We start from the raw sequence: 15,189 nt of genomic DNA, 5'->3' as shown, positions 1-15,189 counted from the left end.
GCCGCGCTCCACCGCCTCGTCTCCCTCGACCTCGACCGCGCCCGCCGCTTCTTCCGCTCCGCCATCGCCCGCCGCGCCGACGCGCGCACCTACGCCATCCTCATGAACGGCCTCTGCCGCACCAACCGCATCGACGAGGCCTTCAAGCTCCTCCGCTCCATGAAAAGAGCGAACTTGGAGCCCAGCGTCGTCCTCTACAACACCCTCGTCCACGCCCTCTGCCGCGGCGGCAAGGTCGGCCGCGCGCGGAGCCTCTCCAGCGCCATGGACGCCGCGCCCAGCGCCGTCACCTTCAACATCCTCATCTCCGCGTACTGCGCCGCGGGCGACCCCGTCAGGGCCATGGTCATGCTCGAGAAAAGCTTCGACCTCGGCTTCATCCCCGACGCCATCGCCGTCACCAAGCTCGTGGATTTGCTCTGCACCCGCGGCCGCGCCGCGGAGGCCGTAGAGGTCTTAGACAGAGTGGAGGAGAAAGGTGGAAAGGTCGACGCCGTGGCGTACAACACTCTGATCAAGGGCTTCTGCTGTGCGGAGAAGCCGCAGGTGGGCCTGAGGGTTCTCAGGGAGATGGAGAGGAAAGGGGTTCTCGCCAACGTGCGCACCTACAACATACTCATCTCAGGGCTCTGCAATGCTGGAAAAGTGGAAGCCTCTTCAGAGCTCTTCAGTGAGATGAGGAACGATGGGATTAGTCCCAATTTCGAAACTTTCGATATGTTGATTCGTGGGTTGTGCTCTAATGGAAGAGTCGGCGATGGATTGGACCTATTTGCTATAATGCAAGAAGAGAGAGGGGATTATGGAAACAGGATTAGTCCTTATAATAGCATTCTTTATGGGCTTTACAAGGAAGGGAGAGTCGAAGAAGCCATTGAGTTTCTTCATAGGATGGCAAGTGCTTTTCCTAGAGCTGTCGATAAAAGCTTGACGATACTGCGATTCTGCGAATTTGGCAATGTGGCAGAAGCCAAGTTAGTCTATGATCAGATGGTTAAGGAAGGGGGAGTTCCGAGCGCGTTGGTTTACGCTGGATTAATCAAAGCTCTGTGCGAAGAGCGAAGGATAAGGGAAGCATTTGATCTGTTGAATGACATGATGGGCACGGGCTTGTTTCCGCTCATTTCGATGTTCAACGCTTTGGTTCGCGGTTTCTGCGACAATGGCCATTGGAGGAGCGCTTCGAAGCTGCTAGAGGAGATGGCGCGGAGGGGTTGCGCTCCTGATGCCGGTAGCTATGGTGCTTTGATTGATGCTCTTTGTAGGCAACAAGAGTCTGATAGAGCCTGTAGTTACTTGGTTGAGATGGCGAATAGGAGTATAATTCCTGATCATTCAACTTGGTATTCCTTGCTTAACAATGTCACAGCATGCAATGAAATTATTGATGTTGTTGTATCTGGTTGAGTTGATGATTGAGTTAGCATATACATGTATGTTGTGAGTAGCAGTATCTATAGATTTTAATTTGTTCCAGTTAACCATCCAACCTTAATTTCCGCAAAATTCTATGCTAACTATGGCTCCTTAACATGATTTAACTCTTACAACTTCATGCTCAAGCTATTACCTCACTATGGACCATTTTGAGTTGGCTATCTTATCTTTTAGAATTTTGATTTTACTACCGAATATTTTCATTTGTCTGATTTTAGTCAGCAGACAGTACTTTTGACTTCTAAGCAAGTTATTTATTTTAATAAATTTTTAGTTGTGAGAATTACATGAAATATATTAACTAAATATGCGAAAATAAGCGAAGCTTTCGAATTTTAAAGTTAAAGTGTCGTCGATTGACTCAAATCAAACAAACTGAATATTGGATAGTAAAATTAAAATTTTAAAAAACTTGATAGCTAACTAAACATAATTCATAATTTAGGTAAGTTCTGAACGTTTTTATCTTTCTAAAATTTGGTAGATAAGTATAATGGAATCAAAATTGAGAAGTTTTTCACCCAATTCCTACTAGCCAAGTGCAGTACAAGCAGTACCACATACTGTAATGTACTGTCATAACAAAGTCTTATGTTAAAATTCGTAGTACCACTTCCCCCCCTGTACTGCATCCTACATTCTAGTATATGTTTGATGGCTACAAATAATGAACTGATGCAGCTGAAGCAAGAAGAGAGATTATTGAGAGAGAGAGAGAGAGAGAGAGGGAGAGAGATCCATTTTGAGTGGTAACAGTAGCAGTGGAAGGGGCATGCAGAGGAGTGGAAATGATCAGATGATGATTCCTGGGCCTTCTTTAACTCCTGTGCTTGCCTCTTCCACCCCTACTGCTGCCACTTCCTCGCTCCTATCGAAGGTTATCTGCGTAGAGCATCTTTGGCCCTTATTTTAATGAATAAGGCTACTATACTATTAATAGTATCAAGCATTTGGTATTATTAGATTTTCGACCTTTAGATGAAGGTATGTGCGGTTAGGATAATAGTGATCCTCTAGGGTTAAGTGAGCGGTTGGTTGAATAGTATGCGATAAGTCTAACGGCGAAAAATTCGATAGCACTAAGCACTTGGTACTATCGATAGTATAGTACCTGGACGCTATTTTAATTATGTTATGCTATGAATAAAGCACTTTTTTTACTAAAGACGTTAAAACAAAGACGTTAAAACATCAAAATTTGGCTTCTACTTTGGAGTTCACAGTCTACTGATGTGGAGCGGGTCTCTTTCGGGTGTGCGAACGCTGTCGACGCCGCAAACGCAACTTTGAGCATGTGGCTTGATCAATCCAGATTAGGTTCGGATTGAATCGCACCCGTTAGTTTCTAGAAGTATCTAGAATTATGTAATTTTGTTTAAAAATCTGTTTTTTTGGATAAATTGAGATTTTAGTTGTTCTGTTAGGATAAGTTGAGATTTTTATCCTGTTCAGATAGATTGAGATTTTATTATGATATTTTTATTTTGTTAGGATGGTTGTCAAGATAAGTGGACTTTTTCTCCCAAGGATTAAAGTGCCGTTTCGTGCCGTATGGCACGGGGTGGCACGTACCATTTCCCTAAGAAGGGGGCACAAGACAAGGGAGTCTCGGACCCACCCCCTATCCGTGCCGCGGCACAATGGGCCGTATCACACGAGATTGAGCTATACGGCGGAGTGTGCCGCGGCACAGTGTCGTGCCGGCACTGTTTTGTTTTAGGAGACATCGCGAGAGTGCCCTACAAGGTTAAAAAAAAAAAAAAAAATTGCGAAAGAGAAATTTCGTAAATTTTGTTCTGTGAAAACTGAAGTAAAACAAAGTGTGAATTGTTTTAGCTGACAAGGTTGTGTTTATGTAGGTGTTGATTCCAATTGGAAGGATAAAAGATGCCACACCAAGCAAGAATGTGAACAGCCCAGATCAGAAATATATCGAGATAGCTACTGTGGATGACTTTGAGTTCTGGTCCATGGGCATCGCTAGCTATGAGAGATCGTTCATGTACATACTTTCAAATATTACTCATTAACCATACTTCTAGACTTTTATAGAAGCTCATTCGGAAGTGGTTCGGAATTCGGAGAATGCTGAGACAGTAATTGTTCATGCAAGATAGTACAACGTCTAGTTAGATATAATATAATAATTATATTTTAGGAGAAGAATTGTATCGGTAAGTTTTAGCAAAGGAGACTTCCTCGAACTCTTGAAGTGTCGGTTTTATTATGACATAGATTTAATAACATTTACAAATTAAATTAAATATGATTAGATTTAAAAAATCAAATTTATAATCATTAGCATTATTATCTATTTCTATTTTTTCACAACTCTCATTTTTGTGGGTGAATACTTTTGCTAAAGAAAAATCTAGCAGTCTCTGTAGTAATAAAAAAAAAAGGTTCATCTAAAATACTACTAATAGTTGAGAAATAGGTGTTTGCTATTTATTTTTTAGCTTCTAAGATTATTAATAATACCAAATTCACTCATCTAAAAAAGAACAAAAAAAATAAAATATAAATATTAGTTCTCTATTCTTAATAGCATTTTGATTTTACTCCCGTAAGGATTTGTTTGGTTCATCCATTTTGGTTATAGAATGAGAATCGATTTGATCAAATCCGGTTAATTTTGTTTGGTTCGCATGAATCGGTTTGGGATTCCCATTCCGGACTGGAATGGGAATGGTTCATTAGCCTTCAACTTGATTCCGGTCTTCTAATCCGGATTGAGATTTCATTCCGAAAGTCCACTAAGTTCTCGAAGCCTATGTGACCATCTCACCCTCCTTCTCTTCACCCCTTTCTCATCAAGAAAAAAAAGCCTTTCTCAAAACACTATTCCTAACCCACATCAATAAAAAATTTTAAAAATAAATTTGATATTTTTTTTGGAAAACTTATTAGAGAATAGTATTATATTTTTCATAAATTTTAAATAATATAAATTTATATTTGAGAATAAAATTAGTATTATAGTATCCTATAATTTTTTTAGTTTATACGAATCAAATAATGAAATGTAAATAATTCATTCCAATTCACAATCCACAAATAAATCAAACGTCTTGGGAGAGTGGGCCATTCCAATTACCATTCCAATTCATTTCTATTCCATTATTCATTCCAATTCCATCCTTGAACCAAAAAAGTCCTAAGCTACCATTTGGTTCGGGGTTAAGTAAAAACTAGTTATTCCAGAAAAAGGGTTAAGTTCAAGGTTAAGATGGGTTTAGAGTATTTTGTATTTGGTTGAAAATTGGGTTTAGTCCAAGTATAGATAAAATAGTGTTTGATTGGAGTAGGTAGGATAAGAAGGGATAAGAAGGATAGTGGGTAAAATAATGTTTTGTTTGGTTGGAGTAGTGGGATGGGGTTATGGGATAACCCAAGCTAAGAGTATTTGAGAATAAAACCGGGGTTATGGGATAACCCCTTAACCCCGAACTAAACCCAAGCTAAGAGTATTTGAGAATTTTGTTCTTATCTTTAAATTGGAAAGGTTTGATATTGAAATTTGTTCTTATTGTTAAATTGGAAAGGTTTGATTTTGAAATTACTTAGCTTCTACTTGTGGAACACACACAACATGAGCCTGCTTACCATCTATTCTCCCTCGCTACTACTCTGCGCTCGTAATAATAAAAGGATGCACTATCCTTTAAAAAAAAAAAAAAAATTGGAATGGGGGCAGGCATTTACCTATTTTTTAAAGAATAAAGGTCCGGCTCAAACCCAAGCACAAAGCCCCAAACCTATCGGGCTTTGTTGAGGCCTACTTCATGCATTTATCACAAAGCCCATATATATATATATATAGAGAGAGAGAGAGAGAGAGAGAGTGTTAAGCTAGAATACTCTCAAAAGCACCAAGTGGGTGGGGTGCTTTTGAGTTTTCAACCATTAGATGGAAAGATGTAGGGTTGAGATGATGATGGTAGGTGGTGATAGGTGGAATAGTGTTTGATCCAAAGAGTATTAGTAATTAAGGAGTAGATCCAAGGGTTAGAAACTTAGACGCACCAAGGGATTGGTGCTTCTAAAAGTATTCTAGCTCAATTCTCTCTCTCTCTCTCTCTCTCTCTCTCTTTATATATATATATATATATATATATATATATAATTTTTAGGCCAATTTGCATAAAAAAAATAAGTTTGGAGCTTTTGTAAAACTGGGCCGCCTTTTTCGATTTTATAAATTCGGTCCTGATTTTTAGTGAACTGACCAAAATGCCCGTATTACTTTTTCTCTCCTCTTTTTTTTCTCNAATTTTTTAATCTTAAAATATTTTAATTGGCTGTAATACTACCTGTCTGTTGCGAAGCGCATGTCTACACTAGTGAGATTAAAACTTGAATCCTAGTGGGACTCACCCAACCTCCACCAATGGTAAACAACTTCAAACCCTCTTAATAATATATTCCGATGAACTGTGTTTGCATGCACCAATCTAGTAATAACAAAAAATGACCTATTTTTTAGTACTTTCGCTATCTTAGCGAGGAAGCCTACTATGTCACGCTTACATCATATAAGCAATAACAAATCAATCACATTTCTTTTTTAAAAAATGTACAATAAAAATATTTTTTTATAATTATGATGTGAAATATAGCCTTTTTGCATAAAAAATTCACTAATTTTGGGCTTTTGCAAATTTGGGTCACCTTTTTGATTTTGCAGATTTGGTTCGAATTTTTAGCAAATTGATCAAAATACCTTTATTACTTTTTCTCTCTTCTCTTTTTTTTTTCGTTTTTTTTTCTCTTTCCGAAGAAGGCAGCGGAGGTAGAGGTGGAAACGGCGCGCCTCGCCTTTGCCCCTCACGCCCTCGCCCTCGCCCGTGCACCCCCCCCCTCCTCGCTTCCGACCCCGCTGAGTCCGTGCCGCGACTCTTTTTTTTCTATTCGACCCTTCTTCACCGCCTCCACAGCTCACCACCGCCGCCGGTGACGAAAAAGAAGTGCTTCTCGGGGGCAAGAAACACACCAGCGAGGGGGGGGAGAAAACTACGGCGAAGGCGGTGGCTGCGATAGAGGACAAGGGCGAGATCGTGACCAAAAAAATTATAAAGAAAAAAATAAAAAGAAAAAATATTTTTTTTCCTACAGGAAAAATCAAAAACGATATAAGAAGAAAGAAGATGAAATTGCATAAAAAATCCAGTTACACTATTTTAAATAAATGTTGTACTCTTTGAGATAGAAATTACAGTATTTGAAATCAGATTTACACTTTTTGGATGAAGGTGCACTATTTAGATAAAATTTACACCATTTTTTTTTCTTCCTCCTCCAATTTACATTATTTTTTTTCTTCCTCTTCTTACTCCTTTTTTCTCCTCCTTTTCCTTCCTGAAGCCCTACGAAGAAGATGGGATGTGGGCCCTGGCGTAGGGATGTAATGTGGGCCGTGCCGGGCCGGCACGGCCCATATTTTTCGGCCACGGAAACGGGCCGGGGGCCAGCCTGGCACGGCCCGACCCAAAATCGGCGCGTGCCATGCCGGCCAAATTTCTTGGAACGGCCCAGCACGGGCCCGGCCCGGACTGCACGGTCGTGCCGGCCGGGCGGCCTTCGGGCCGGCCCTTTTATTTTATTAATTTTATTTAAAAATATTTAAATTTTTAAAAAAATAAAAATATTAATATTACTTTTTAAAAAAATAATATATCAGTAAAAAAAATTAAAATATTTTATAAAATTTTAAAATTTAAATTTAAATTAAATTAATTTAAATTTTTAAATTTTTTCGACAAAATACCTTCCCAACAGTCAAATTTTTGACTGTTGGGAGAGACATTTTAGTCCAAGCCCCTCCCAAAGCCACAGCAGCCCAACTCCCATTTGGGAGTCCCAAAGCAGCCCAACTCCCAAAGCATTGGGAGTTGGGTGCTGCAGGGCCTTGGGAGTTGGGCAACCCAACTCCCAAGTCTGCCTAGGTTGGGCAACCCAACTCCCAAGTCTGCCTGGGCCCGGCTCGGGAGTGCCTGGCCACACGGGCCGGGCCGTGCCGTGCCGGGCCGGGCCTGGTACCCTCTAGGCCCGGCACGGCCTAGACTTATGTCGTGCCGGGCCGCGGGAGCGAAGCCCAGCACGGCCCGATTTAACTGATCGGGCCGGGCCGGCACGGCACGCTGCAGTACCGTGCCGTGCCTGGTCCGGCCCACTCTCATGCCGGGCCGAGCGGGCCGCGGGCCACCCGACCCGTGTGACACCCCTACCGTGGCGGCAGCGGCAGTGGCGTAGATGGCGGCTGTGGCGGCGGCATCGTGCGAGATGTGCGCTCCTGGCAGCGACGACAGCTGCAACGGCGCGGGTGGCGACCGCGGCATCCTGTAGCATCGCCTCTGCAGCCCACCTTCTAGGCGCTGGTGGGGCTCGAGATGGGGAAGGTGGGGGCGGCGAAGGTGGCGGCGGCGGCCGAGTCGAGGATAATGAGCGGGCCCCTGGTGGCAGCGGCAGCAGAGCTCGGCGCGGCGGAGTGGAGAAGGTGGAATACGGCGGCGGCAAAGGCGTGGGTGGCGATAGCGGCGCGGGTGGCGGCTGCGACATTATGTAGCACCGCCTCGGCAGCCCACCTTCTCGGTGCAGGTGGGGCTCGAGATAGGAAAGGTGGGGGTGGCGACAGCGGAGCGCGGTCGGGCCAGCTGCGGAGCCCCGCAAGGATGGGGGAGGTGGGGGCGGCGAAGATGGCGGCGGCGGCCGAGTCGAGGACGATGAGCGCGCCGCCACCCCCTTCATCCCCCTCTCCCTCTTTCCTTCTCACACGCACGATCTCTCTTTCTCTCTCTTGCGACTTCCCTCTCTCTCTTCATAAGGCTTCAAGGAAGAGGAGGAGAAAAAAGGAGGAAGAAGAGGAAGGAAAAAAATAGTGTAAATTGGAGGAAGCAGAAGAAAAAAATAGTGTAAATTTTACCTAAATAGTGTAACTTCATCCTAAAGAGTGTAAATCTGATTTCAATAAGTGTAATTTCTGTCTCAAAGAGTGCAACGTTTATTTAAAATAGTGCAAATTTTTTTTAAAATAGTGTAATATTATTTTAACAGTATAATTTCATCATCTTTTTTCTTCTTATATAATTTTTAATTTTTCATATAGGAAGTTTTACGAAGAAGGTGGGATGCGGGTCCCTCGCGGTCCTCGTCGACCAGGAGTTCGCGCTTTTGCTCGGGGATTCATGTTGGGACTTCGTCAAGACATTCGGCGGCGGGACCTGCCCCGCCGCCGAGTTCGCGATGGTGACCCGGAGGGAGAAGGTGGTGGGCCCCGCTGCCTACTTGACCAAGACTCGGTTCCGCGAGGATGGGAGGGAGCACGGGATCACGATCACCTACAGTAGAGTGGGAGTCGGAGAGGCGGCATCGTCGGATGCGGATGTGGACCTGCCCCGCCTCCGTTTCCGCCTTCGCCTCCGCTCTCTTCTTCGGAGAGGAAAAAAAAAGAACACAAGAAAAGAAAAAGGAGAGAGAAAAATGTATAAGGGTATTTTGCTCAGTTTGCTGAAAATCAGGACTGAACGCGCCCCGCCTACGCTTCCGCCTTCGCCTCCGCTCTCTTCTTCGGAGAGAAAAAAAAAGAACGCGAGAAAAAAAATGTAGAGAGAAAAAGGTATAAAGGTATCTTGCTCAGTTTGCTGAAAATTCGGACCAAATCTACAAAATTGAAAAAGACGGCCAGTTTTGCAAAAGCTCAAAATGCAAATTGGCCTTATTTTTATATCAAATTGAAATAAAATATAGGAACTAGTTCTTTAGTTATATATATATATAAAAAACATAACATATTAATATATATCCTTAATAATACTATAATATTTATAATACATTTATCATTCGTTTCTTATATGGTTAAACATATTATACCTATAACTAAACATTTTATTTTGGTAACTAATATATTGGGCATTCAGGTCGGGTTTGAACGTATGAATAGGCCCAAAAAATATTCGGGCCTAAATTTTAAATTCGATCCAAACCTAAAATTATAATTGTGATTATATCCAAAGCTTGGCCCATACTGACCCGCTAGGCCTGGCCTTGTTTAGCCCCAAACCCGAACCCCAAACCCTTCTCCGCTCCCTCACTCGCGGCACAACTCGTCGTCCCCTCAAACCCTCGTCGTCTTCCTCCCTCCTCTTCCCCTTCCCCAAACTCTACATCTCTAATCCTCCTCGCCCTCGATGTGGTGTCGCAGCCTCTTCCGCCCTGTCGCCTTCGCTGCGGCGGCCTTGCAGAGCCGCTGCTACGGGCTCCTATCCATTCTCGACGAGAAGCGGATCGTGTGCATCAGCGGTCACTGATGACACCGCGTGCACTGTGCTGTTGAAGCTCCTATCTCTTGTGAAAAATAATCGTACGAAGCCGGTGCACCTGTTGATCAACTCCCCTGGGGGAATTGTCTCTGCGGGGCTTGCCATTTACGATACCATTTAGAGCATCCCTACTCCAGTGGCCACGCTATGTCTTGGTGAGGCTGCATCCATGGCCTCGCTCCTCCTCACCGTGGGCGCTCCCGGCCAGCGCCGTGCCCTTCCCAACTCCCGCATAATGATCCACTAGCCCTCCGATGGGTTTCTGGGCCAGGCGTCTGACAAAGCGATTCATGCCAAAGAGATTCTCAAACTCCGCGAGCGCCTCTACGCTATCTACGCGAGGCACACGCACCAGCCTGTCCACCGGATCGAGCGCTTCATGGAGCGCGACACGTACATGTCCCCTGCGGAGGCCAAGAAGTGCGGCCTAATCGACGCAGTTATTCAGAACTGCCCTATCACGACTGATGCTTCTGGCGGAGGAGGTGGCTGCGGCGACGGGAAGCGTGAGACAGAGGAAGATGCTGCTGGCAGAGGAGGCGGCGGCGGCGGCGGGAAGCGTGAGATAGAGGAGCTCTAAAGGTTCGATACTTAAAACCCAATTTCTTAATTCTAAATGTTCATAAATTTGTTTAGATAAATTGCTTTTGTAATACAATTTAGATGTATGAAGAGAATGACATTTATGAATTTGGAATAATTAGGTGGCTACTAGCTAGGAAATATGTTTGTAGGAATCATATATGTTTGTATGAATTTGGAATCATATCTGTTTGTAGGAAATATGTTTGTAGGGAATATAGAAAATATTATTTTATTTCTTTTTGGATTTCGTCTCTCATTGTCGGAATTTCTATACGCTTTTGATTTATAGATGGATAAGAATGCTAGTTTTTAACTGATTGGTCATAATCGTTCGTTATTATTTGAGATTTTTTTTTAATAAATTGATTATATCTGTTTGTAGAGAATATGTTTGTAGGGAATATAAAAAATATTATTTTATTCCTTTTGGATTCCGAATTATTCCAAATTCATAAGTGTCATTCTCTTCATAAGTGTCATTCTCTTCATACATCTAAATTGTATTACAAAAGCAATTCATCCAAACAAATTTATGAAAATTTAGAATTAAGAAACTGGGTTTTAAGTATCGAACCTTTAGAGCTCCTCTAGCTCACGCTTCCCGCCGCCGCCTCCGCCAGCAGTATCTTCCTTTGTCTCACGCTTCCCGCCGCCTCAGCCGCCCCCTCCGCCAGAAGCATCAGTCGTGATAGGGAAGTTCTGAATAACTGCGTCGATTAGGCCGCACTTCTTGGCCTCTGCAGGGGACATGTACGTGTCGCACTCCATGAAGCGCTCGATCCGGTGGACGGGATGGTGTGTGTGCCTCGCGTAGATGGCGTAGAGGCGCTCGCGGAGTTTGAGGATCTCTTTGGCATGAATCGCTTTGTTAGACACCTGGCCCAGAAACCCACCGGAGGGCTGGTGGATCATTATGCAGGAGTTGGGAAGGGCACGGCACTGGCCGGGAGCGCCCGCGGTGAGGAGGAGCGAGGCTATTGATGCAGCCTCACCAAGACATAGCGTGGCCACAGGAGTAGGAATGCTCTGAATGGTGTCGTAAATGGCGAGCCCCGCGGAGACAATTCCCCCAGGGGAGTTGATCAACAGGTGCACCGGCTTCGTACGATTATTTTTCGCAAGAGAGAGGAGCTTCAACAGCACAGTGCACGCGGTGTCGTCAGTGACCGCTGATGCACACGATCCGCTTCTCGTCGAGAATGGATAGGAGCCCGTAGCAGCGACTCTGCAAGGCCACCGCGGTGGAGGCGACAGGGCGGAAGAGGTTCGGCATGAATATATCTATCTATACGACATGAATATATCTATCTATAAATCCAAAGCGTATAAAAATTTCGACAATGACAGAAGAAATTCAAAAAAGAATAAAATAATATTCTCTATATTTCCTACAAACATATTCCCTATAAACAGATATGATCAGTTTATTAAATAGCATTTTTATCCATTTATAAATCCAATCCTACGAACGACTGTATAAATTAAAAATGAACGGTTATGATCAATCTGTTAAAAGATAGATTATTATCCATCTATAAATTCAATTTTTATGAACAATTAAAAATGAATGGTTATGATAAATCTGTTAAAATTTTAATGTAAATCAAAAATTAAATTTATTATAAATTTAAATTAAAAAAAATTTAATCATAAATTGAATTTAATTTGATATCAAATTTGAACTATTCATCAGTTGTGATCAATTAAAAACGAACGGTTATGATCAATCTATTAAAATTTTAATTTATATCGAGCCTACAAATGATTGTGATTAATTAAAAACGAACAGTTATGATCAATCTATTAAAAAACAACATTTTTATATAAAAAACATATAAGAATAACAGAAGGAAGAAATAAAATAATATTTCCTACGAACGATTATGATCAATTTGTAAAAAAAATATCTCAAATAAGAACGAACGGTTATGATTGATCAATCTGTTTAAAAAAAATATTCAAATTTATCAATAAATTCAATTCTACGAACATATATGATCAATCTGTTAAAAATATTTCAAATAAAAATAAACGATTATAATCAATTTGTTAAAAAATAGCACTTCGATTCATCTATTTTATATTAAAATTTAAATTTGAGTTTAAATCGTGATTTAGATTTAATTTTTAATTTTTGATATCAAATATAAATTAACAATTAAAAACTTTTAATTATATAATGGATCAAAATTAAATTTTAAAATATAAATTTTATTCTAAATTTGTTGATACGACACTACATCCACTGTGGTGTTGGAGCTCATCTCTTTCGCGTAAGATCGTCAGAGTAAACCAGTGCACCTGTTGATCAACTCCTCTCGGGAAATTGTTTCCGCGGGGCTTGCCATCTATGACACAATCCAGAGCATCCTTATTCCTGTGGCCACGCTATGTCTCGGTCAGGCTGGATCTATGGCCTCACTCCTCGCTGCGGGCACTCCCGGCCAGCGTCGTACCCTTCTCAACTCCCGCATAATTATTCACCAGCCCTTCGGCGGCTTTCTGGGTTAGGCTTCTGACATAGCCATTCATGCCAACGAGATCCTCAAAGTCTGTTAGTGCCTCTACACCACCTATGCAAAGCACATGCACCAGCCCGTCAGATTGAGCGGTTCATGGAGCGCGATATATTCATGTTGTTTGAGGAGGCCAAGAAGTTCGGCCTCATTGACAAGATTATTTAGCACTGCCCGACATGAATATATTGCGCTCCATAAACTACTCAATCCAGTGGACGGGCTAGTGTGTGGGCTTCGTGTGGATGGCATAGAGACAGTCACGGACTTTGAGTATCTCCTTGGCATGAATGGCTATGTCAGAGGCCTGACCTAGAAAGCCGCCGAAGGGCTGGTGAATCATTATACGTGAGTTGGGAAGGGCACGGCGTTGGTCGGGAGTGCCCGCGGCAAGGAGTGAGGCCATGGATCTAGCCTGACCGAGACATAGCGTGGCCACAAGAATGGGGATGCTCTGGATCGTGTCATAAATGACGAGCCCCGCAGAGACAATTTCCCCAGGGGAGTTGATCAACAGGTGCACTGGTTTACTCTGACAATCTGCAACACGACAGTAGATGTAGTGTCATCAATGATGGGACCGTTGATGCACACTATTCGCTCCTTCTCCTTGATAACGGGGAAAACTCGATAGCACCAAATCCTTGTGCTATCGATAGTACCCCAGCCGGACTCTATATATATATATATATAAACCGTATGGAAATTCCAACAATGACAGACGGAATCTAAAAGAAATAAAATAATATTTTCTATATTCCCTACAAACATATTCTCTACAAACAGATATAATCAGTTTATTAAAAAAAATCTCAAATAATAACGAACGATTATGACCAATCAGTTAAAAACTAGCATTCTTATCCATCTATAAATCAAAAGCGTATAGAAATTCCGACAATGAGAGACGAAATCCAAAAAGAAATAAAATAATATTTTTTATATTCCCTACAAACATATTCCCTATAAACAGATATGATCAGTTTTCTAAAAAAATCTCAAATAAGAACGAACGGTTATGATCAATCAGTTAAAAAATAACATTCTTATCTATTAAAAATGACCGTCTCTTTCCTATGGCAGGCCAACTGATACTGAAGCCAGAATAGTGAAGGTTAAAGCAAATGGATTCATAGTTTTCGTTCCCAAGTATGTCCTCTCTCTAGTACAGCTTCTTATTTCAGCAATTATTAGCAACTCCAATTTGTTACATTATGCTTTTACATGGAAGCTAATCTTATTACTACTAGATCTGCTATTGTTACGCACAAGTCAGTTAATGTTTTGTTATAATTGTGTCTTTCTCATATATTCTCTTTATCAAATAGCTTCTTTGGTTGTAATTGGCATATCCAACCACAGACGCTGAAAACCAGAAGACTAGCTAGTAGCCACCTAATTATTCCAAATTCATAAGTGTCATTCTCTTCATACATCTAAATTGTATGACAAAAGCAATTCATTGAAACAAATTTACGAACATTTAGAATTAAGAAACTGGGTTTTAAGTATCGAACCTTTAGAGCTCCTCTATCTCACGCTTCCCGCCGCTGCAGCCGCCTCCTCCGTCAGAAGCATCAGTCGAGATAGGGCAGTTCTAAATAACTGCGTCGATTAGGCCGCACTTCTTGGCCTCCGCAGGGGACATGTACGTGTCGCGCTCCATGAAGTGCTCGATCCGGTGGACGGGCGGGTGCGTGTGCCTCATGTAGATGGCGTGGAGGGACTCAGCCCATTTTCACCTAATTAACATACACTCCATAAAGCTATCCAAAATATCCGATATCCCATACCCGATCTGGACCCTACCCGGATCCTATCTAGACCCGAACCGGATCTGATAAAAAATAAATAGTATATGAATAAAGAAAATTACCTATTAAAGTTTCGGGAATGAGTCCAAATATTTTATACTCATACCCAATTTGGACCCGACCCAAACCCAACTTTTAAATGGGTAGGGTCCGGAATAGTTTTCAAATCCGGACACGGACCCGGATTCGAAAAAATATCCGATAGTAAATAAAAAAAAAATAAACTTTTGAAACTGAAGGATCAATTTTCATATGACTTATAGATGAGGGGTCACTACGTATTTTCATCCTAATGCAATCCTAGCCGTCTCTTTTACTCATTTCTTTTGGTTGATATGAGCAATTTTTAAAAGTAAATTTTTAAAATCTCTTTATTGAGTACTTTTATGATACATTCTAATATAGTTTATTTGACAGATTCAATATTTTTGTTACTGAAAATCTTGCAAAAAAAATCAATCGACAAAGAGAAAAATTTTGATAACTATTTTGTTGGTTATTCTGACTATTATGTTTTTC

General features: G+C 41.9%; 2 protein-coding genes and 1 pseudogene across 2 annotated transcripts; 1 reads left to right on the top strand and 2 right to left on the bottom strand.

The window, feature by feature from the left end:
• The first annotated feature begins 8 nt into the window (after positions 1-8).
• Positions 9-3,650, top strand: LOC109704327 (pentatricopeptide repeat-containing protein At2g17525, mitochondrial-like). Its single transcript, XM_020225076.1, has 2 exons — positions 9-1,231; positions 3,297-3,650. The coding sequence occupies exons 1-2, from the start codon at positions 103-105 to the stop codon at positions 3,389-3,391; spliced, it is 1,224 nt and encodes a 407-aa protein (XP_020080665.1). The 5' UTR covers positions 9-102; the 3' UTR covers positions 3,392-3,650.
• A 7,344-nt stretch (positions 3,651-10,994) lies between these two features.
• On the bottom strand, positions 10,995-11,613 carry LOC109704328 (annotated as a pseudogene).
• A 1,145-nt stretch (positions 11,614-12,758) lies between these two features.
• On the bottom strand, positions 12,759-14,564 carry LOC109704329 (ATP-dependent Clp protease proteolytic subunit-like). The gene is made up of 4 exons (XM_020225077.1): positions 14,463-14,564; positions 14,214-14,292; positions 13,115-13,396; positions 12,759-12,913 (listed from the first exon to the last, which is right to left on the bottom strand). The coding sequence occupies exons 1-4, from the start codon at positions 14,562-14,564 to the stop codon at positions 12,759-12,761; spliced, it is 618 nt and encodes a 205-aa protein (XP_020080666.1).
• Between the last annotated feature and the right edge of the window lie 625 nt (positions 14,565-15,189).

This window comes from Ananas comosus, unplaced genomic scaffold, assembly GCF_001540865.1.
Source record: "Ananas comosus cultivar F153 unplaced genomic scaffold, ASM154086v1, whole genome shotgun sequence".
NCBI classification, from domain to species: domain Eukaryota; kingdom Viridiplantae; phylum Streptophyta; class Magnoliopsida; order Poales; family Bromeliaceae; genus Ananas; species Ananas comosus.
Note: the sequence above shows the minus strand (reverse complement) of the source record. Positions and strands in the feature narration are given on the sequence as shown.